Here is a 24,561-nt window from a genome sequence, read left to right as displayed (position 1 = left end):
CTAATGACAACACGCACGCGGCATTGCCATTAAGAGACCTGCGCAATTTAATGACTTCTTATGCAATGCATATGCAGAGAGTGTTGAGAATAATGAACAGTTTGTTAATGCATGAAACTAGTGAATGTGTGCTTTGGTAACTTGGGTAACTCAGTCCCGTATGATAATGTTCCGCATGATAATGCATGCAAATGTGTCTTTTATTGTTATTAAATAGGGGATGTGTGGGATTGAATTGCAATGATGTACTAAATATTCTATCTGGTTTGCCATAATCATATGACTCCTGCCATGAGGCACAAGCTGGAGGCAACCATGTTACATTCAGCTATAATAAAGACATTGTACTGGAAGCACTGTTCTCGTTGAGCTCTTTACATTTATCAAACCCTGTACATTCACATCCATGCTCAGTTAACCCCAATTAAGCTTTATTTCATTCCCTCTCACTCTGATTCCACCAGCACCATAATATTTTCTACTCTAGTGTCATTTCTCTCTCTCTCAATGTTTTGTGCACCCTGTTTTTCCTCTTTGTTTGTTACCTATTTCTCAACCTATGTCACATTATTTTAATACCTTCCCAATAGCACTAGCAAACTGGTTCAAACAGCTAATTGTCTTGGCTCAGCTCTGTGAAGAAAGCAAAGGTAGTTTTAAGGAATTTATATTTGTATTGGTAAACACTTGAAATAAGGGATAGTTTTAAGTGAGTTTGATTATAAGTTTCTGTTTTTGGAAGGATACAACCTATAGTTAGATCCATATTGGACAAAGGTGTTTGTATATGTGGAGGTTGGTTAAGTTCCAACTGTGATTCTATGTACTTAGAGAGGGTTACAGCTTGAAGAGTTACTAAACTAGCTTAGCAACTGTTGGGTAAGGTAGAAAAGATTTAAAGTTTTTGTTTCAGCTGGATATATTGTAAGTTGAAAAAGGTCACGAGGGAAAGAACATCTCTCAACTCTTCCAGAAGAAAGACTGGACAGGATGAGAGCTGAAAAAAGGCACACATCTCAAAGAACCAGTTATTGTCCAGATAACCAGGGAATTGGGACAGGAAGAAAGTCTTAAGATGGCTAAAGTTAAGCAAACAGAGACCAAGATATTTATCAAAAGATTTTAAGGAAAAGTAAACAAAGTGTTATGAGTTGGGGAGACAATTGCAGTAACCAGATTTAAACTGGGAAAGCAGACTTCAGAGGTAAATCAAAAGTTTGATGCCATTTCAATAGAGTCTGGAAATTGATAGTTAAAACATTGTGAACAGTTTGTTTAACAGTCAAGACAAAAAACTCTTGATGAGGGAGGTATAACATCTGGATACTAGATTCATTGTTAATATTGGTGTGGAGGCTTTGATGAAAAGAGTCATTTGGAAATCATGGCCTGTATTTCAGAATGCAAACCACTAATGGAAAGTATTATTATGCAATTTTGAAGTGTGTTTTGAGAGTGGAGTTTAGAAACTCTCATATGACAATCATCTGGGGGAATTCTGAGGAGAAACTCGCAGGTACTAATTTGGGTTCAGAGAAGAGCATGTATTTAGCCACAGCTATTCTGTTTGTTTAAAGGGACTTTGTGTTACTGAGACCATTGTTACTGAAGATATATGTTGTAATCCGTGTTAATCGTAAAATCTGTGTGTATTTGTTAAGCTAAGTGGGGGGGGGGTAGTAAACTGTATTGTATCATGTTATGTATCAGAGAATACATCCCTGCTGGTGAAGCATCGCATAATGTGCAGTGATGTCAGCAAAATGTGGGCTTGCAGTTTTCCATCTTAGGTTGTATGAGCAACACCTTAATAAGCCTTTCATTGTGTTTGAAAGGTTCTAGAGTGTGGGCACCTCCATAGATTTTCTCTTTGTGGCAAACTAAGATGTATTACAAAAAATTACAGGGGCTGGTTTAGCTCACCAGGCTAAATCGCTGGCTTTTAAAACAGACCAAGCAGGCCAGCAGCACGGTTCAATTCCCGTACCAGCCTCCCCGGACAGGTGCCAGAATGTGGCGACTAGGGGCTTTTCACAGTAACTTCATTGAAGCCTACTCGTGACAATAAGCGATTTTCATTTCATTTCATTTCAAAAGAAAAAAATGGCAATGAGGATTGAGGCAAGAAACAATTCGTTGGAAGCAGGAAATCATTGACAAAAACAATGGAGATGGCATTGAAAGCAGAGAAAGATGCTTGGGCCGGAATCTCTCTCTCACACACACACACACACACACACAAATACACACAAGCACACACACATCAGGCGAAGCAAACCATCAATGCGTAAGGTTTAAAAAAATAACGGAACACAACCGTCACTAAGAACTACTATTCAAAATCTTGCTTGCCATTGAAGCAGGTAAAATGTCGGATACAGGAACAGGACATGTGGTGATGCTAAACAGGATGTGGAGAACGGAGATGCAGAAGTCTTCCAAATCTGTGCAGACTACTTGGGAAAAAGTCAAACTACAGTGAGGCATAAGAAAAAAAATCCAGGTTGCATTGTGGATAAAGGTTTCGTTTGTGCCATACATCCAAAAAAATCGGAAGGGAGGAAGTTGGTTAGAATGTAGACCCTAGGAGCTGGAACCTGGAATGATGGAGAAAACAGGCGCCATGGATGAATTTGATTGTGATGATTGTGAGACTAATACGAGGATAGATTGCAAATTTTTTCTCATAGCAAATCAAACACTGGAGGACCTAAAGGTCGCAACATTTCTCAGTTTGATAGGGCGTAAAACATTTATGCTGTTACAAAATGTAACTAATCCAGCAAAACCGAGAGTTAAGTCCTATATTGAGCTTATTAAAATTTTAGACCGACATTTCTCTCCTAGATAGTTGTTGATTATGGAGAGGTTTTGGTTCCACTGCCATAGTCAGGAAGGTGAAAGCATTTTACAATTCATAGCGACTTTAAGAAAGTTAGCAAAATACTGCGAGTTTGGTGCAACACTTAAGAGCACTGTTTTGTGCTAGGCTGGCTTGTGCACTCCACAATGAAGCTTTTCATAGGAAGCTGCTCACTGTAAGTTATTTAACTCTAAAAGTTGCTGTGGAAGTTGTCATATCTATGGAGCTGCAAGAAATGTGGCAAACAGTGCTATATTGCCAAAGCATGTCGGGTTCTGAAAACATCTCCAACACTAAGGATGTGCAAGGAAGAAAACATATTTAAGCAGACTAGTCACGTCTCTCAATTGGTAGAAGATGTTCAAGGACACTCAGAGGAAGCAAACCCAAGCAACATCAGGAGCTGAAAGTGGATATGAGCACACTATTATCGTTAATACCTGAGACAATTTATAATCAAAAGTTGAAACATGTCTTTAAAAATGTCAAATGTGTTCCTAAGGATGTACACAGAAGATGTTGTACCATTAAAAGGATGCATTATGATGAAAGTAGAAGGAAATGAGCAAACATCAGCGGAGAAGCACCTTCATGTTGTCTGTGGAAATCAATAAAAGGACAACTTGCAAAAACTTCTGGTGAAAAATCAGAAGATGTTCGAAAATTCACTAAGCTCAATGACTGGAGTTATAGTTAAAAATCAAGCCAAACAATACACCTAAATGTCTCAAAGCTAAAACTGTACCATATGCCATTACAGCAGAAGTTGAAGAAGAAATAGATCGGCTAGTCCAAAAAGAAATAATTGAATTAGTTGCTACAAGTGATTGGGCAACACCAAACGCATAATTGAAGTGGGTTGCAGCCAATGGAGCTCACCCATAGTGATGGTACTAAAACCATACGGTATCCAATGGTTGTGTGTGGACTATAGAAAGTTTAATGCAGTTACAAGAACGGACTCATCCTATCCCACGTTTGGAGGATTGCATTGAGAAAGTGGGACAATCAGCTTTTATTTCCAAACTGGATTTACTTAAAGGTTACTGGCAAGTACCTTTATCCGAAAGGGCGAAGGAGATTTCAGCTTTTGTGTCTCCGAATGATATATACCAATTCAAAGTTATGCCATTTGGCATGAAAAACGCACCAGCCACATTTTGACGGTTAACTAACAAAGTTGTTTCAGGATTACCAATTGTGCGGTATACATCGACGATCTGGTAATTTTCAGCCAGACATGGGCAGAATATTTGAAACATCTGATGGAGTTATTTGTTCGACTTCAGGAGGCGGGTTTGGTGATAAACCTCGCCAAAAGGAAATTTGGAAAAGCCCAAGTCACTTTCCTTGAGGAGTTTCCAATACCCTCAAGGTGAAGGGAAATAATACGATTTCTTGGCATGAGTAGATTTGACCGAACATTTGTGCACAAGTTTTGTAGCATGATTGCTCCACTGATGGACTTACTGAAGAAACGTCGAAAATTTCAGTGTACAGCGGATTTTCAACAGGCATTTGACGTCTGAAAGCTGTGATAACCAATGCACCTGTGTTGGAGAATTACAAGGGACTCTGTGATCAGATTGAACTAAAGTATCTGACTTTAAAGAGAAATGCTGAGGCGTAGAGAAATGGACGGATCGTGCAGAGACCTCCTTGTTCAAAGAGACTTTCAATCAGAAAGGATTTCAGTTGGAGGAAGAAGATCAAAAATGGATCATATTATTATACCTGTTCGTGTGTGTTATTTTTTTTAAACAAAAAAGTATATTTACTGTGTGCATTTCTTAAAGGATAGTGAAAAGGTGAAAAATGAATCCATCTTGAAGTTGATGGGTTTTTTTTTCTTGGGGAGATGTGTCATGTGAGAGTATGTTTAAGAAATGGATGTCGATAAATAGGTGTGTGTATAATCATAGTCACTGCTGCTGCTGATGGACAGTTTTGCTAATATTTGACTAGCTGTCAGAAAGATATTTTCAATTTATCTGCTACCTTTTATACTTCTCTAAATGCATCAGAGCTGTGCATTGCACAATGCAGGGATATAAATTAGAATATTGTACGTGATGTTACAATGGTTAAAATAAAACACAGCTTTTCCGGTTCCACCTCAATGTCCATTTAAAAACATTGATACAGATAATGTATTAAAATAAGGAATTAAAATGTTTTCAACTTCATTAAAGTCCAATGATTTCCAATTTAATTCTTATCCCTACTATAGCACCACACTAATCTCTACATCAAAGTACCTTTGGGCACTCTTTCAATTTAGCTGTCACACGTTAATGGAGACAGTTCTTTTCATGGGGCATTTTCTCCATAACCAATTATTTCCTGGGGTATGTCAATAAGAATATATTTAAATGCCGGAGCTAATGGAATTACTTAATGAGGGCAATCTGATAAATTAATGATTTTATTTTGGTCACAACATTTTAATTAGCAGGGCTCAGTTTCAATTCTGTGGAATAGTCTCTGAATGAATAGTGAGCACTTACGTATGAAACAAACTTCTCCCCTTTCACAGTTTGGGCTTGGATGAAAATTTCCAACTGGGTCCTGTCTCTGGTTAACAGTATCTTGAAATTACTGACGCATGTAATCCAATATTATTGTCAAATGCATTTGTAGTTATTGGTGGTATGTTTGATTACAACCTGTAACTCATATAGTATATATCCCAGCAGGTGGTAGTGCCTGCATGTTTTAGAATACTTAATTTGTAGCAATCAATTCGCTGAACATTTTGCATGCAATTCTCATTACCCATGTAAAAAGTGATTAACATAATGTCCTGTGCATCTGATTTCACTTGAATTCTGGTTTCTTAATGGGCAACATGAATATGATTGCTGAACATGCGATTTTGCCCATGAAGTTTTAATTTAAGGCAATGTTTAGCTATAATTTTCACTGGAATTGTTATACTTTCAGCTTCATATTTGAAGATTACGTGACAATTATAAATTTGAAAGGGTAACTTTTGAAAATTTTCAGTATTCCCTGATGCAACATTCCTGTTGTGCCTGACACACATTAAATTCCACTGTTTCATCACCACATGATCTCATCCCCATTTGAAAGCCCACTTACAATTAAATAGTATTGAGTAGATTTTGAGTTCTCACCCATGACGAATACCTTACAAACCCCAAGCATGGGATAGGAGATTTCTAGGCCTGACACCTTTGATTTGCTGTTAATTGAAATCGACCTACGAGTTCCCTCAGTGTGAACCGTAATACGGGGAAATGCAACCCTTTTGGTGCACTTGTGAACTTGTGATATAAAGCAGAGAATTGAGAAAAGGATAATTTATTAGCTGTCGAGCAGAGGTTTCCATTTGTGGGTGAGCTCAGATCAAGGATAATAAACATGAGACAGCCGCTAACAAATCGAATTGAGGAGTTTGAAGGGATTGCTTTATACAGTGAGAGTGGTGTAAAGGTGTAATTTGCTGCCATAAGGAATGTTTGTAGTAGAAAGAGTTAATAGCTTTAAGGTGAGTCTTACTTTGTCCCAGATAGTGTCGAGCATCTTGAGTGTTTTTGGGGTACACTCATCCAAGCAAGTGGAGAATATTTCATCACACTCTTGACTTGTGCCTCATAGATGGTGGAATTAGATGGCTTTGGGGATCTGGAAGTGAGTTATTCACTGCAGGATTCCCAGCCTCTGACCTCTCTTTAGCGGTCACAGTATTTATATGGCTGGTCCAGTTGGGTTTCTGGTCAATAGTCACCTACAGGATGTTATTGGTGGTCATGTCATTCAATGTCAAGAGGAGATGATTATATTCTCTTTTGATGAAGATATTCATTGTCTGCCACTTGTGTGACTTGTCACTTCACCAGGTTGGCATCTCAATTTAGGTATGGCTGATGCTGTTCCTGGGATGCTCTCCTGCATTCCTTATTGAACTATGGTAGATCCCTTGGCTTGATACTGACAATTGAATGAGCGATATAAAAGTAAAGTCACCATAGTCCCAGATGACCATAGGCTGTTTTCCCCTTTGAGGAGGAGTGCTGACTGGTGTGATTTAACCTGAGGATCACCATACCTCAGGTGAAGGACAAGATATAACTGAATCCTACCGGTTACTCCTGACCCACACAAGGTGGCCAACTCTTAACTGCCCTCTGAAATAGACAAGGAAGGCATATAGTTGTACCAAACCACCACAGAAAAGTAAAAAAAACCAAGATGGGCAACCACCTTGGCATCAGAAACAACATTGGCACACCGTGTTCTGTCAACCCTATAATGTTCACCTTTCTAATATTCAGGAGATATTTATGAATAACTGCAGCCAGCACAGGAAGTGAACCCACGTTGGCTGGCCTTGCTCTGCATCACAAATTAGCTGTCTAGCCAAGTGAGCTAAACTGGCTAAGTGATATACCAGGTCATAGGTGTTCAGATTGCAGCTGCAGAAGATCCGCAGCACCTTATGGGTGCCTAATTTTGATGCCAAATCTGTTTTGAATCTATTCCATTTAGCATGGTGTTAGTGCCAAACAACGCGATAGGCAGTATCGATGGGACGATCGGACTTTGTATCCACAAAAACTGTGCAATGGTCACCCCTACTAGTACTGTCATTAATTGTGGTAAGTAGATTAGTGAGGGTGAGATCAAGTAGGTTTTTCCCTCTTGTTGGTTCCCTCACCAACTGCTGCAGACCCAGTCTGGCAGATACATCTTTCAGGACACAACCATCTCACTCCGTTGTCCTAACCAAGCCACTCTTGGTGATTGTCATTGAAGTCCCCTACCCAGGATACACTGTGTGCCCTTGCCACCCTCAGTGCCTCTTTCAAGTATTGCTTAGCATGGAGGAGTACTGATTCATCAGTGTGGTGGATGACAATCAGCAAGAGGTTTATTTGTCCATGTTTGACCTGATGCCATGAGACTTCATGGGGTTTGGAGCCAATGTTGGTGACTCCCAGGCAATTCCCTCCTGGCAGTATAGAACTGTGTCGCTGCCTGCCATGTGTCTGACCTGCTTGGAAGGCAGGCATATCCAGGGATGGTAATGGTGGAGTCTGAGATATTGGGTGTAGGTATGATTCAGTGAGTATGACAATGTCTAACTGTTACTTGACTAGTCTGTGAAACATCCCTCCCAATTTTGACACAAGCCCCTAAATATTAATAAAGAGGACATTACAGGGTTGACAGAACACGGTGTGCCAATGTTGTTTCTGATGCCTAGGTTGTTGCCCATCCTGTTTTTTAAAAAACTTTTCTGTGGTGATTTGGTACAACTATATGCCTATATGTCTATTTCAGAGGGCAGTTAAGAGTTGGCCATATTGTGTGGGTCTGGAGTAGCCGGTAGGATTCAGTTATTTCCTCCACCATCAGGTTATCCTGAAGAGCACGCTCAATCCCACTGCCTCCCTTTCATCATTAAAGTATACATTTAGTTTCTATCCCTCCACTTCCTTTATCCCTCTATCCATTTCCCTCTCGTTTCAGAAAGGTAACTAAAGGCCTCCTTGTCCCTTTCCTCTCCAATCCTGCATCATTTTCCTCACCACCATGTGTTTTCGCCCCAGCAACCTAATACTTCCTATCCCCTATAATTTTCATCAGCAGCCGAAGCACCAAGCCACCATTCCAGCACTAATTTGGGAATGAAGCAATTTGTTTCTAAAATGTTTATAGTGCTATGTTCTAATCTTTTTGAATAAATTTAGAGAACCCAATTATTTTTTTCAAATTAAGAGGAATTTAGCGTGGCCAGTTCACCTAACCTGCACATCTTTGGCTTGTGGGGTGAGACCCACGCAGACACGGGGAGAATGTGCAAACTCCACACAGACAGTGACCCGGGGCAGGGATCAAACCCGGGTCCTCAATGTGTAAGCAGCAGTGCTAACCACTGCACCATCGTGCCTCCCAGTGCCTTGTTCTATTCATAGTTCCAAAAAATATTTTAATAACAAATTGCTGGGATGGGTGACACGGTGGCTCAGTGGTTAGCACTGTTGCTTCACAACGCTAAAGACCCGGGTTCGATCCTGGCCCCAGGTCACTGCCTGTGTGAAGTTTGCACATTCTGCCCGTGTTTGTGTGGGTCTCACCCTCACAACACAAAGAGGTGCATGCTAAGTGGATTGACCACACTAAATTGCCCCTTAATTGGAAAAAAAACAATTGGGTACTCTGAATTTAAAAAAAACAAATTGCTGGTAAATTTGAGGAGGCAGAGCATGGTGACAGGGAAGACAAGTAAGATGGCAGGTGACCAAGACAGGGTGTGAAGATTGACATAGGCATGAACGAGTAGCAAATAGCTTGCTTGGAATGGCACAATGGGCTAGCATGAAAAATGGGGAGAAAGCAGCCACGGTCCCAAGCTAATGAAATCCATGTGGTTTGCCAGGCTTTGGGAAGGGAAAGGCGATAGGAAGGCGGAGATACAATGGCCTGTCAGACAACAGCAGATTGAATGAAACTCAGATGGTAGCAATGAGAAATGAAAGTAGCAATTAAAAGAAACCCCCCAAGGGAAGACTAGCTGGGATAAATTCAGATTAAAAACCAACTAAATAAATTGTTATATGATTGAATGGAGCTGCTAGACAAAGCTCGGGAAAACAACAGTGCCATCTAGTGACAGGCAAATATAATGGCACTTTAGAGTTGAAAATAGCACCCAGATATGACAAAATTATGATACCAGAAATTAGCGTGACAAAGGAAAAATGAATACCAGATCCAAGATTGTTATTACAGAAACAATGCTGATTTCCAGTGCAATTCCTGATAGGTTCTGAAGCCTTGTTGGGAAAATAAAGCCAACCAGGATCAGCTAACAGTGAAATGAAAAATGAAGGTGGATAATATTTACACTGAGAAATAAACTAAAGGGGAGTAGATAGGGGGGAACTGAGACAGAAAAGATAACACAGACATCATGATTGAAAAACAAAAACAAATTTGGTGCATTGCAAAACGTGAGGAATAAACTGAGGGAATTAATTTTACATGAAGTACTAAATGCAGTAGCATTTTTAAAAATCTTGCTATAAGCTAGACAAGAAGGGATAATAAGATATCAGATGCAGTGCATGCAGGCGATAGAGAATATTTGCCACCTCTGCAATTTTTCCAAAGGTGGTACCTCAGGGATGACAGCCAGCTGCTTGTAGTGGTGGACAGTCAATAAGGATGATTAAGCAGCTTCTTGAGAAATCTATTGCAATTTGTCAGAATCCCATGGACCCCACAGAGGTTCAACATCTCTTCCAAGTTGATGAGCCATTGCCTATAGCAACAGACATTAAAAGGGGAATCAACAAAGAGGATGTCAAGCATGGTCAATGACCTGCCATACTTTTAGCAGATCTTTCAGATTGGGAGTGCCGATCGAGGGGATGGCATTTGAAGTGGGGATCCTTCTGGGCTGCAATGAGTGCTAGATTCATCTCAGCATCCCATGGGCATCCCATTTCCTGTGTAAAGGTCAGCAGTGCCTCAGGGAACTCTGACAGAGCCACCCATTTCCATTTGCAGATCCACAAGCACCAACTTATTTATGACTCTCAAGGCTCAGTATCTCCAGCTAGGGGGTGAGTTTGGTTGCAGTTGTCCTCTGTCCATTGAAGGGGACTGTTGAGATCTGACGCTGCCTCTATCAGCTATTCCTGCTATTACGATTCTGACCATACTCCAATACAGGCTAGGATACTCGACCGAACCCCAATATTTTATTTTACTTTGTAAGACGGTGCTGAAAGAATGATTCGCACCAGGAGTGATTGCATGGAAAATAGGGTTCGGATATTTTTAAAACATAACTTCATTATCAATCACAATATTAAGCTGGTTTTAGCTTCAAATCCGAAATGAATAACGACAATTACACCTTAACACTACTGCATTTCCCATTAAACAACAAGAAACAAAATATACAGTTCTCAATCCAGCTTAAACAAGCAAGGCCTAAAATGATACTTGCATTCCAAAACAGATCCTGGTTCTTGTGAGACCCCTTCAGATTCTATCTAATATCGTCAAATGGCTGCTTTACTTATACATAGAATTTACAGTGCGGAAGGAGGCCATTCGGCCCATCAAGTCTGCACCGGCTCTTGGAAAGAGCATCCTACCCAAGGTCAACACCTCCACCCTATCCCCATAACCCAGTAACCCCACCCAACACTAAGGGCAATTTTGGACACTAAGGGCAATTTAGCATGGCCAATCCAGCTAACCTGCACATCTTTGGACTGTGGGAGGAAACCGGAGTACCCGGAGGAAACCCACGCACACACGGGGAGGATGTGCAGACTCCGCACAGACAGTGACCCAAGCCAGAATCGAACCTGGGACCCTGGAGCTGTGAAGCGATTGTGCTATCCACAATGCTACTGTGCTGCCCCTATAAATTTAGAGTACCCAATTCATTTTTTCCAATTAAGGGGCAATTTAGCATGGCCAATCCACCTACCCTGCACATCTTTGGGTTGTGGGGGCGACACTGACGCAAGCACAGAGAGAATGTGCAAACTCCACACGGACAGTGACCCAGAGCCGGGATTGAACCTGGGACCTCGGCGCCGTGAGGCAGCAATGCTAACCACTGTGCCACCGTGCTGCCCTTGAGTTGTTTCAGTTTTTTCTGTGGCTCCTGACAGGGCTGCTCTGTTTTTAACTATTACCACTTTTTAAGCTATCTCAGTGGGAATGAAAACTGCCTCTCTTGTAATTCCACAAGGGTTGTCAGATCAGGATTACTTCCTTTTAGTTTTCTCCCAACACACTAACCTTCTAATGCTTTCAAAATAGCTCTGTGTTGCTCTGAGCTCCACCCAGCACTGGTCTCATCTCCTCAAGATTAAAATAATGTGGGTGTGATTCTCCATTCCTGAGACTAAGTGTTGACGCCTGGGCAGGATTTGTGGGTTTCCACGACAGCAAGACTGGCTGAGGGGCCAGCACTGGTGCCATGTGGAACACAATCAATTCCAAGGAGAAACGGTGCGGGATTCGTCGGAATCACAATTCACGCTGAGGAGGCTGACAAGCTGCAGCCGCATATACACCATCACACACACACATCCCCACACACCATCCCAGCCAACAAGATGGCAATGGTTGTGCTGGAGCGCACCCATACTGCTGATGGGTCGGCTGGGGCCAGAGGGCAGCTAGGGGGGTGGCCTGGGGGACAACTGTCAGCCAACAATGGCGTTGTTGGACACTTTCCGTATCCCCTCTCTTTCCCTCAGCAGCCACGGCGTCTGTATCAAGATTTTTAAAAGCGTGAACCTCGCCGCCGGGAATTCCCCCCAGTGGAGTCGGAGAATCACGGAGGCCCGGAGAGTACCGAGTCAGGCCCACTGATGATATACCAACAGCGTTTACTGTACATGCAGAGTGTAACGCATTGAAGCCACAGTCGAGGCGACGGAGAATTGTGATTTGGCATGAAACCGGCGCCCGTCACGATTTCACTACAAATTCTCTACCGATTCTCCCGACAATCGCGTTTTCCGATTCCGGTGTTGGTAATGGAGAATCCCGCCCAACATATCTGCAGGCAGGCTGCAAATCATTAACTCTCTAGGGACCAACCTAGTCAAGCCATACTATCCCCAAGCTTTTAACCCTTAAATTGCCCACTACAAAGATAATCCAAATTTCCTAAAACCTTCCAATCATCATGTTTTGACATGACAAGAGCACGTGGTGTTGGGGCTTATATAGTAGCGGGGATAGAAGACTGGTTAATTAACAGGAAACAGTAAGTCAGAATGAAAATGTCATTTTTCAGATTGGCATATTGTGACTAGTGAAGTATTGCAGGGATCAGTGCTGAGGTTCAACTACTTACGACTTGGATGAAAAGTTCAATTCTATGGTACCCACATGTGCTGACGATACAAAGATAGATAGGAAAGCAAGATGTGAGAAGGGTACAAAGAGTTTGCAGAAGAATATCAACAGGTTACGTTAGTGCAGTGTTCTTCAAACTTCTTTTCCAGGGACCCATTTTTACCAACCGGCCAACCTTCGGGACCCAACCTGGCCGACCTTTGCGACCCACGCCAGCCAACCTGCGCGACCCACCATTTTCTCTTACCTTGTTTGCTGCTGACAAAAATGGAGGAAATGGTTTTGGGTCCCTTTGGCCCTCGTACACGCTCCTCCAATGGAACCTGTTGGATGAAGGTGAAGCCTTCCGGTGTCGGAAAGTATGGAGTCTCCATCTGTCCAAAGTTCTGAATTTTTTTCCCTGTAAAGTTTTATCAAAAACACCCCCTCGGATCTTGTAAAAAAAAATAAAATGAATAAAATAAATGAAAAAAATGAATAAAACCTCCCCGAACTTGTAAAAAAAATTAAATGGATAAAATAAATGAAAAAAATAAAAATTAAATGAATAAAATAAATGAATAAATGAATAAAAACCACTACAGAACTTGTAAAACAAAAAGCTACAACCGTTTTAAAAAATAGCGGTCGCACTGCGCATGCGCACCAATCATCGGCGCGCATGCACAATGCTGCCAAAAATTTTTTAACATGTTCCTGGCCGCTTGCAGCCGGCGTTATGAAAAGCCGGCTGCTGCGTGGGGATTTGCGAGATCGTGAGCGCTGCGGACAACGGCTCCGCGACCCTCTCGACACCCGCCCGCGACCCACCCATGGGTTGCTCCCCCGACTTTGAAGAACACTGCGTTAGTGGATAAAAATATGTCACATTAAGTGCAAAGTGGGAAATATCAATTTGTGCACTTTGGCACGAAGACCTTTGCCAAGGTGCCACACAAAAGGTTGTTGCTGCATGAGTCGCAAAAAGTTGGTTTACAGGTGCAACAGTTGATTAATAAGGCAAATGGAATTTTGTCCTTCATTGCTAGAGGGATGGAGTTTAAGACTAGGGAGGTTATGCTGCCATTGTATAAGGTGTTAGTGAGGCCACACCTGGGGTATTGTGTTCAGTTTTGGTCTCCTTACCTGAGAAAGGATGTACTGGCACTGGTGGGTGTGCAGAGGAGATTCACTAGGTTAATCCCAGAGCTGAAGGGGTTGGATTACGAGGAGAGGTTGAGTAGACTGGGACTATACTCGTTGGAATTTAGAAGGATGAGGGGGGATCTTATAGAAACATATAAAATTATGAAGGGAATAGATAGGATAGATGCAGGCAGGTTGTTTCCACTGGCGGGTGAAAGCAGAACTAGGGGGCATAGTCTCAAAATAAGGGGAAGTAGATTTAGGACGGAGTTTAGGAGGAACTGCTTCACCCAAAGGATTGTGAATCTATGGAATTCTTTGCCCAGTGAAGCAGTAGAGGCTCCTTCATTAAATGTTTTTAAGATAAAGATAGATAGTTTTTTGAAGAATAAAGGGATTAAGGGTTATGGTGTTCAGGCAGGAAAGTGGAGCTGAGTCCACAAAAGATCAGCCATGATCTCATTGAATGGCGGAGCAGGCTCGAGGGGCCAGATGGCCTACTCCTGCTCCTAGTTCTTATGTTCTTAATAGAAAATTGGGATGTCTTATGAAGAAAGACTGGACAGGTTGGGCCTGTATCCATTAGAGTTTAGAATAATTAGGTGATTTTCATTAAAACATAAAATCCTATGGGGAATTGACAGGGCAGATGCTGAGATGTTTCCTCCAACAGGAGATCCTAGACCTGGAGCTCAGATGAAAAATAAGGAGCGGGATTCTTCATGCCGCCAACCCCATTTTCCAGCACAGCGCAAGCCTGCCAGCAGTGGGATCCTCTGTCCGACAGCCATTCCCATTGTGGGCACCCCCACATCGTTGGGAAATCCGTGGGCGTGCGTGCGCTGCCAGCAAAGCGGAAGATTCCGCTAACAGAGAATCCAGCTCAAGGTAGTTCCCATTTAAAATTGAGATGATAATTTTTTTTTCTGTCGCAGGGTAGTTAGTCTGCACTGGAGTGCTGCTATGGGCTGTAGTAGAGTGCTTAAGATGGAGTTTGGTAACTGAAGAAATTTGGTGAAGAGGAAAGGAGGTGCTCCTTTCCCTTTTTAGTTTTCCTCAGAAAAAAGAGCAGCAGCCTTGATAAATACGACCAGGTGATTATTTTTAACTGTCGTAATTTGCTGATCACACAAAGATAGATAGGAAAATAAGTTGTGATGAGGACATAAGGAGACTACAAAAAGATATAGATAGGTACAGTGAGTGAGAAAAAATCTGGCAAATGGAGTATAATGTGGGAAAATGTGTAATTATCCATTTTTACAAGAACAATAAAAAAAGGATATTATCTAAATGGTGAGAGATTGCGGAGCTCTGAGACGTAGAGAGATCTGGATGTCTTAGTGCATACATCAAAAAAGGTTAGTATGCAGGTACAGCAAGTGATTAGGACTGCGAATAAAATGTTATCATTTATTGCAAAAGGAATTAAAGACATAAGTAGGGAGGTAATGGTTCAGTTATACAGAACATGTTCCGGTGGCGGCAATGCGGAGCTAAGCCATACGTTCGGCAGCTCCCGCTTTTTTTTGGATTTTCGGGCTCGCCGGAAGAATCTACGGATTTTGGGCCTCTCGGAGGGGCTGGAAAGTTCGGATTTGGCAGCCTAGTTGGTCCTAATGTTAAACTCGCTGATGGGTGCGGGGTCGTATCGTGGTCCCTGGAGATGGAAGGCGCCCATCGAGTGCTGCAGCGGAGGCCCAGGCCGAACGAACCGCCCAGGGTGGTGCTGGTCCGTTTTCACCGCTTGGTTGACCGGGAGTGCGTGTTGAGGTGGGCGAAGAAGGAGACGAGCAGCAGGTGAGAGAATACGGACGTTTGGATTTTTCAGGACTGGAGTGCGGAGGTGGCGAGGAGAAGGGCTGGCTTCAATCGAGCGAAGGGAGTGCTCCAGAGGAAGGGGGTGAAGTTTGGCCTTCTACAGCCGGATCACGTCTGGGTCATGTACAAGGACCGCCAGCTCTACTTTGACTCTCCGGAGGGGGCCTGGGCTTTTGTCCAGGCTGAAAACTTGGATTAAGACTGAGGACTGGGGGGCTGGGGGGAAATGTACTTTGCTTGGAGGCTTTGTCCTCTTGGGTATCCTTTCGCCCATAGTGGCTGTATTTGTTGATGGTTGTTTCCTGTTTGTTTTCGCCGTTTTTGCTATTTGAGTTATGGTTATTTGGGTTCTTTCGGGGTTTATTTGGGGCTGTTGATTATTTATTGTGGTGGTTTGTTTCTTGTTTTTTCCACTGGTGGGTTGGGGGGTAGTTTGGGGTCCCGATGGGTCACGTGTCCGTCTTTTTCCCGCGTGTTGGGTCGAGGGGCGGGGCTCGGGTTGGAAGCGCGGGCTTTCTTCCCGCGCCGGAGGAATTGGGGGCGGGGGCAGCGCTGGGAGGGAGGAATTGGCGGCTGTGTTGCATCCAGGTGGGGGGGTCGTGGTTATGGCGGGAGTAGCCGGGGTTAGCAGAAGTCAGCTGGCTCACGGAAGTATAATGTTGGGGGTAACTCAGCTGGGGAGGGCCCTAGCTTGGGGGGGGGGGGGTTTGGGGGGGGAGGAGGATAGGGGGGGGTGCCGGGTTGTTGCTGCAGGGACTGTGAGGGAATGGATGGTGAAGGGAGGGGGGTTGGGAGGGGGGTTTGCCACTGTGGGGAGCGGGCTTGGGGGGTTCCCCGGGCACGTGGTGGGTTGAGGAAGGGCTATGGCTGATCAGCGTAGAGGGAAGGGGACGGCCCCTCGGGTTCAGTTGGTCACATGGAACGTGAGGGGGCTGAATGGTCCGGTGAAGCGATCCCGGGTCTTGGCTCACTTGAGGGGGCTGGGAGCGGATGTGCCTATGCTCCAGGAGATGCACCTCAGCGTTACGGATCAGGTGAGGCTAAGAAAGAGCTGGGTGGGACAGGTGTTTCACTCGGGACTCGATGCAAAGAACCGCGGGGTGGCAATTTTGGTGGGTAAGAGCTTGTCGTTCGTCGCGTGCAAAGTGGTGGCGGATAGTGCAGGTAGATATGTGATGGTGAATGGGAGACTTCAGGGGGAGCGTGTGGTCTTGATTAATGTTTATGCCCCCAACTGGGATGATGCAGGCTTCATGCGGCGTATGCTGGGCCTGATCCCGGACCTGGAGACAGGGGGATTGATTCTGGGTGGGGACTTTAACACGGTGCTGGATCCGGCTCTGGACCGCTCAAAGTCTAGGACGGGCAGAAGGCCGGCAGCGGCCTCGGTGCTGAGGGGGTTCATGGATCAGATGGGAGGGGTGGACCCTTGGAGGTTTTTGAAGCCGGGGGGTAGGGAGTTCTCCTTTTTCTCCATGTTCATACGGCGTACTCCCGGATTTACCTTTTCGTGCTTAGCAGGGCGCGATCCCGAGAGTGGTGGGGGCGGAGTATTCGGCGATAGCCATTTCTGATCATGCTCCACATATGGTGGACCTGGAGCTGGGGGAGGGGAAGGATCAACGCCCGCTGTGGAGGTTGGATGTGAGGCTTTTGGCAGAGGAGGAAGTGTGCGGTCGGATCCGTAGGGGTATCGAGGGGTATCTGGAAACCAATGACAATGGGGAGGTGCAGGTTGGGATGGTTTGGGAAGCGCTAAAGGCAGTAGTTAGAGGGGAGCTGATCTCTATTCGGGCGCACAGGGAGAGGGAAGAGAGGGGGATGCGGGTGGGAACTTAGTGCGGGGTGGGAAGGACATCAATGGGGTGTTCAGATCCTTCTATGAGGGGCTATATTGGGCGGTACCCCCCGGGGAAGCAGGCGGGATGGACCGCTTTTTGGATAAGCTGGAGTTCCCAAGAGTAGGGGACAAGCGGGTGGAGGGTTTGGGGCCCCAATTGAGTTGGAGGAGCTGGTGGAGGCATTAGGCCCAATGCCCCACAAAACCACATGATACCATCTAACCTGCACATCCCTGGACACCAAGGGCAATTCTTATCACGGCCAATCCACCTAACCTGCACATCATTGGACTGTGGGAGGAAACCGAGGCACCGAGAGGGAACCATGCAGACACGGGGAGAAATTACGAACTCCACACAGGCACCCAAGGTTGAAATTGAACCCTGTCCCCTAACCCTTGTTAACCTTCAGATCTTTAGACACTAAGCGGCAATTTGGCTTTGGCCAATCCACCTAAACTGCAGATCTTTGGACTAGGTAAGGACAGCAGAGCACCGGAGGAAGCCCACGCAGACACTGGGAGAACGTGCAAACTCAGCACAGACGTCACCCAAGGCCAGTATTGAACTTGAGCTGTGAAGCAGCAGTGCTAACCATTGTGCCACCCACCAGTTAGGTCTAATAGCTTCCCCAGTACCTTTTATTAATAATGCTTGCAGGCTTATTAAGTTAATGCTTAATTCAGCACCATTCTTTTTGACTGGTTGGTCAGCTGCCTGTTAAATTAAAAGCTGTCTTATTAGTTAAAATGCATCAGAACGTAGGAATAGGAGGCTCTTCAGCATTTCAAGTCAGTTAAATCATCCATGGCTGGTCGATACTCAGTTTACTTGCCTTTTCTCCATATTTTGTGATATCATGACCCAACAAAATATATTCATTGCAGTACTGAAATTTTCAATGCCCTAGCACCCAGTCTTTTGAAGGTGAGAATTTCAGGTTTCCACAAATCCTCGTATGAAAAATTGGTTTTAATTATGGATTAACTGTACAGAAACAAAAATGTACGAACTATTCTCTTCAAGTACATAAACAGAGCACCAGAATTCCACTGATGAGAAATAGGAAACAAGGAGAAGACTGAGGTTTCTAAATGTGCCGAGAGACGAGAGGGATGAATAAGGCTGCAAACCTAGTGTGATGCTGTTGTGTTGGCAGTCTACAGAAGGGATGTAACTTTACCTCATATTTTGTTCAGTGGCACCCAGCTACCCGAGGCACTGCTGTAGAATTGAAGAGTCTAGCTAGGACTTGCATGGTACGGGCTAAATCTGTGTACACATTTTGTGCAAGGGTCTTAAAAGAGGCACAGGGCCTTCCTTTGCATATTAAAATTGAAACAGTGCTGATTTCCAGTGGCCAAAAGGGAGCTCACAAACAACAAGGACTAATATTGTGACTGTGCCATTGCTACAGTTTAGATACAATACCCTGCATGTCGAAATTGGGATAAGTTATGACATTTATATGTGCAGAAATGGGAAAGCACATACCAATTTATGTCCCAGGTCAACATATATTTGATGTGGAGATGCAGCGTTGGGCTGGGGTGAGCAGTAAGAAGTCTTACAACACCAGGTTAAAGTCCAACAGGTTTGTTTTGAATCACTAGCTTTCGGAGCACTGCTCCTTGAAGTTCTGAAAGCTAGTGATTCGAGACAAACCTGTTGGATTTTAAACTGGTGTTGTAAGACTTCTACTGAACATATATTTGCTGTATCGGGGTCATGGCAAGTACCAGAATGTTGCCTCAGGCCCAAGATGGGAATTCTGTTTGATATCACTGCACTAAAAGTTCTGACACTCATTTTGTGCCAAAGCTTCTAACTTTTGTCACCTGCAAAGAAAAGGAAATGTCTCGTTTCCATACTCTGTTGACAGGCAGCAGCATGAGCACGTTGCTCTTTCCCGCGGCAAATGTAACCAGCCAACTAGCGTCACACAACGGCTCCGTCTATCCGATAGGAGGCGGGGGGGGGGGATTTCATCTTGATATTTAAACATAGGGGGGAAACCACCGCGTCTTAAGTGCCAAATGAATAGTGGTGATTGTATATTTAGTTTTACATGACTCTCGCCTCTTTTTGTGAATGATGTTGTAGTTTCTGGCCCCCTCCAGCACTCTCCCCCATCCGCACCCCCCTCTCCCGTGGTAATGGGCTGAGCCACTGTGACCAAACAATGACCCCAAGCAGATAATGTCCGGGGCCTGAGGCTTTGCCGCTCAGTATCCGCACTGACTCAACAAGTTAGGGCTGATTTGTTTTTCTGCAGGTTTTTGGGAAAAAAGTACTAGAAATCTGTGCGTCTTCCGTATCTTGAATCGTTCGGTTCTTGGATATTGGATCTAGTTTCTCGGTGACAACGAGGTTGAATCCGGGTTTTATTTGCCCGTGTGTGCGCGTGCGCAAAGGCGCGCTTGGCGGCCGGCCTGCCGAGCCGCCATGATAACGTATCTGCTCGAGGCGCTGGGGCTGGCTGAAGAGAAGACTCAGTCCTACTCGATATCATGGTGGGGCGACGATCCGCCCCCCCAATCTGATTTCGCCATCTTGGGATCTGTCCTGTACGACTTGGTGTCGCTCCTGTGGACCACCAACCTGGGCATCATCACCTCGGTCAGCGTCATTTTGGCGGTGGTTGCCTGCTTCCTGACCTTTCTCGTGACCCATCTGATCAAGTATAGGCAATGGTTGGAGGACAAGAAGGTGAAGACCAGTTCAAAGCTGGACCTGAAGTCGGATAAATGGACAACTGCTCACGGTCCCTACCGTAAGGTGCGTTGTCCGGCCGGGGTTGTACTATAATTTAGTTGTCGAATGCTGCTCCCCCTTATGAACAGGCGACCCAGGTTGGAGTCATCTGTTTCAGATAAGCAGAACAATTGATAGCCTGGTTCACTCCTCAGGGCTATGCTTTTGTAATGAATGTAAGAAATTGGAATATATATTTTATGTATCCGGCGCAGTAATGGTTTTAAAACCCTGGGTTAGGGTGTATATCTGTTGTTACTTTAAAAAAAAATCCTGGTGTGAAAGAGCCAGACTTTGCGGCTCCAAAAAAGGTGCAATAAAGACGCTGTAAATGTGGGATCATTATTTTTTCAAGTCATGCTAATGTTTACAAGGAGAGGCGTAACGTGTTTTGGGGACGTGACGTGGCTGGGTGAAGCATCCCACTGGCTTCCCGAAAACTATAATGCCTCACGGGATCAGCAACCTGCCCATTATGGTGGGACCAGGCTATGTCAGTTTAATAGGCTGTAAACCTGCCTACTTGATGTCTATTGGCTTCCTGGGATCTACTGGCCTCCCCAGGGAGATCGCATCCGGTGGTGGTCTCTCAGCCCATCAGAGAGGGTCTGTTGGAGTGGCCAGGTATAGTGGAGAGTGACTCCCTGAAATGCAGGCACCTTGGCACTGCCAGGCTGGCTCTTGGCACTGTCACCCTGGCACTGCCAAGGTGCCCGGGTGACACTGCCAGAATGGCCCTGCCAAGAGTTGAGGCCTGAGGGGGGCCATGTCCATGAAAGGAGGCTAGATGGGGTTATGAAGGGTGCAGGACAGGTAAGAAGGAACCTGGGTGGTGGCCATGAAGAGGGAGGGCCCTCGGGTACTCCATAGCAAGTTGTTTTCACTGCCCATGGCGGGTGGGGGTGTGGGTTTGTGAAGGACCCACAAGCTCATTCGGATCCGGACACCTTTTGAAAATAGCAGCCCGATCTGAGTTCAGCTCCTCAATGATGAAAAAATTTCTTAGGGTGGGTTAAACCAATGTGAAACTCTCCACGGCTCAAAAAAGTGACTAAGTATCGTTACATAGTGGTGGAAACTCGCTGATGAATCTCCATCAAAACCTGCCACAGATCATGAAATGAATTGTAATTATGTCAACCTAATTTATCTGGATGAACTTTCTCAATTTTAAATGTTCGGTGATGCAATTATAATTTAATGCTTTTTGAAGTCTGCTTTTTTTTTGTATTGAAATATCAATATAAGTAATATGTAATATGTTTTTTAATCATTTTTGAACTGTCTAATAAAATCATGTATTTGGTATCTGCAAAAATAAACCCGCCACAGATGACAACTCTAAAATTTTCAGTTAAATCATACCCACTGTGTTTAAACTTAAGCAAATGGGTAATGGGATTTGAGTGGAATGAGGATGATATAATTAATGGGAGGAGCCAGAGTTTGTGTTTAGTATTGGCTATCATCTGAATAGCAGATTCTACAGAAGGCTGCCAGAGATTCAGCATTATTAGTCTGACAGATCTTCCTCTCTCTTCAAGCAGTATTGCAAAATATATCTCTATCCAAAGATTGGCAAGATACCTATTGAGTTAGATAGATGTTTATTAGTCAAAGATTAGGGTTATAAGATAAGTTTGCTAACTTTAAATAAAGTGTTTTTGAACCGTGGTGGGTTTTCCTTGATTGGGGATAAAGGAGGTATCAAAAGTTATAAAGTCTTTTTTATTAGTAAACATTGTTGAAATGGTGTTTGTAAGTTATATTTCTCTGATGTTTAGTTGGTTTAATACTGTGTTAATAAAGTTTGTTCTGATACCGTATCCCTATTTTTGCATAGAATCACTTCTGACGAGAAGTATCCTTTCCTTGCAGTTTTACAAAATTAAAAAAATATTGGCATTCCTGTCTAATATCCTAGCAACTGTTGGGGTCTGTCGCGGGATTGTAATACATTCATCTATGAGACTCAAGCTCCCTTAGTTAAAATTTCAAACGATGCTTGGTGATAATACCAATGTCAGGGGAAGCAACAACTGTATTGTCCTGAGAAGAGATGTTGATTGGTCATTAAGTGGGTTCTGATTCACAAGATGAAAACTTCAACAACATTTCTTTTTTCGGCAATACTCAAGTTCTGTGTGCCTAAATAGCTACAGCTGTAATTGTGGCATCAATAGAGGTAAATGATTTCAATCTAATCGCCATTACAGAGACCGAGCTATAAGGTGAACAAGGTGGGGAAATAAATATTGCAGGGAATAGAACAGTGGCATATGACTGATGTACTGCAGGTTGTCCAGAAGATTTCTTGGCCAGCACCTTTCAGAGCTGTGAACCCATGTCATCTCACTGTGCTCCTGAGGCTTGGTAGGGAGAGACACAACACCTTTCCATCCAGTCTAAAAAATACCCATCACCATTGCACTCTTATCTTTGGTGTTTTGTCTCTTTCCAGTTTGTATATCCATGCAGCCACTGTTCTTCTAATCACAAAGGTTTCAAAGGAACATAGGACCTCGGATAAAGAATAAGCCATTCAGCCTTTCGAGCCAGCACCACTATGCAATAAGATCATGGCTGTTCTGGTTGTGGTCTAAGCTCCACATTCCTGCCTGTACCCTATAACCCTAATCTTTGACTAATAAACATCTATCTAACTCATAGAACCGTAGAATTCCTACAGCACAGGAGGTCATTCGGTCCATCTAGCCCTCTGAAAGAGCACCCCACTCCCCTACCCTTTCCCTATCGCCCCACCTAACACTAAGGGACAATTTAGCATGACCAATAGACCTAACATGCACATCTTTGGACTGTGGGAAGAAACTGGAGCACCTACAGGAAACCCACGAGGAGAAAGTGCAAATACCACACAGACAGTGACCCAAGTCCATAAATGAATCCGGGTTCCTGGTGCTGTGAGGCACCAATGCTAGCTACTGTGCCACCGTGGATAACTCCGCCATGATTAAATTTAAAAGATCCAGCCTCCACTACATTCTGAGAAGAGATTTTCACACCCCAATGATCCTCCGAGACAAAAACCCTCATCTCTCTCAAAAGGGAGATCTCTATTCTTAAACTATATCCTCGAGTTGTAGTTTCCACCACCAAGAGGAAACATCCTCCCAGTATCCATCCTACTCCGTCCCCTCAAGGTTTTTAAAAAATATATATATTTTTTTTAAATTCCAGTTAAGGGGCAATTTAGCATAGCCAATCCACCTACCCTGCACATTTTTGGGTTGTGAGGGCGAGACCCATGCAGACACTGGGAGAATGTGCAAACTACACACGGACAGTGGCCCGGGGCCAGGATTGAGCCCATGTCCTTGGCGCTGTGAGGTAGCAGTGGTAACCACTGTGCCACCATGCCTCAGTCTTCTAAAAACAATGAGTACAGGCTTAATCTGCTCAAACCTTTCTTCATAAAATAACCCCTTCGTCCAGGAATCAGTCAAGTGGACATTCTTGAACTGCTTCTAATCCAAGTATATCCTTAATGAGACCAAAACTGCAAACAGTCCTCTAGTTACAATTGCACTATTTAACTCCCTGCTGCGCTCTACATAACTTGGAGCACATAACCTGGTGCTGCAATGAAGGGAGGAACTGCCCGAGGAGAAATTGGAAGAGGCACATTTCCTCTGAAGAGGAGGCCGTCGAGAGAAAAGATGTCAGCTGTGAGGCAACAGTAATGTCCCGATGAGCAGACAAGCTTGGGGCGGGCTCAGTACTGCTAAATTCACGGAGGGTGATGAGGACATCCACTGAGGATGTCTCACTATCTTCACACGACAACTGTGTGCGTTACTGTCCCATCTGACTGACAGCACACAATGTCCATGACAAGGTTCCTGTGATGGGGATGCTGCCCATAGTCCCTAAATTCCAAAGGATATTGTTAACTTGCAGTGGGACAGAGCTTCTGTGAATGCCTGACTCCTGTCTGTCTGCTCGCTTGCTCTCAATGACTAGGGTCAAAGCATGGTGATGCAGCGGGAAAAGCTCACCTCTCCTGATCCTACAGCGTCCTTTGTGAGCTGCACCGTTGATGTTCAATATTTCCGGAGACCGAAGCAGATGGGATGGGTGGGGGGCGCACCTCAAAAGGTGCAGAGAGAACAATGGACAACAACTGGAATGAGTGGTACTACGTTGTGGGAGTCATCCTCATTCCCAACGAGATGCAGGCATTACTGCTGTGTTCTGTCACTGAAGGGATAGCACCAATGTATTGGAAACCTTGCACAAAGCACATTGAGGAAGCCCTGGACTGAGAACCCT

At 44.3% G+C, this 24,561-nt stretch overlaps 1 protein-coding gene across 1 annotated transcript in view; it reads left to right on the top strand.

Moving 5' to 3' along the window:
• The first annotated feature begins 19,723 nt into the window (after positions 1–19,723).
• LOC119977237 overlaps positions 19,724–24,561 on the top strand; it is a 115,737-nt gene continuing 110,899 nt past the window's right edge. Inside the window, exon 1 of the mRNA XM_038817950.1 lies at positions 19,724–20,292. Coding sequence (XP_038673878.1) covers positions 19,960–20,292 — 333 coding nt within the window. The 5' untranslated portion in view covers positions 19,724–19,959. The remainder of the gene's footprint in view (positions 20,293–24,561) is intronic.

This window comes from Scyliorhinus canicula, chromosome 14 (genome assembly GCF_902713615.1).
Source record: "Scyliorhinus canicula chromosome 14, sScyCan1.1, whole genome shotgun sequence".
Taxonomy (NCBI): Eukaryota; Metazoa; Chordata; class Chondrichthyes; order Carcharhiniformes; family Scyliorhinidae; genus Scyliorhinus; species Scyliorhinus canicula.
Note: the sequence above shows the minus strand (reverse complement) of the source record. Positions and strands in the feature narration are given on the sequence as shown.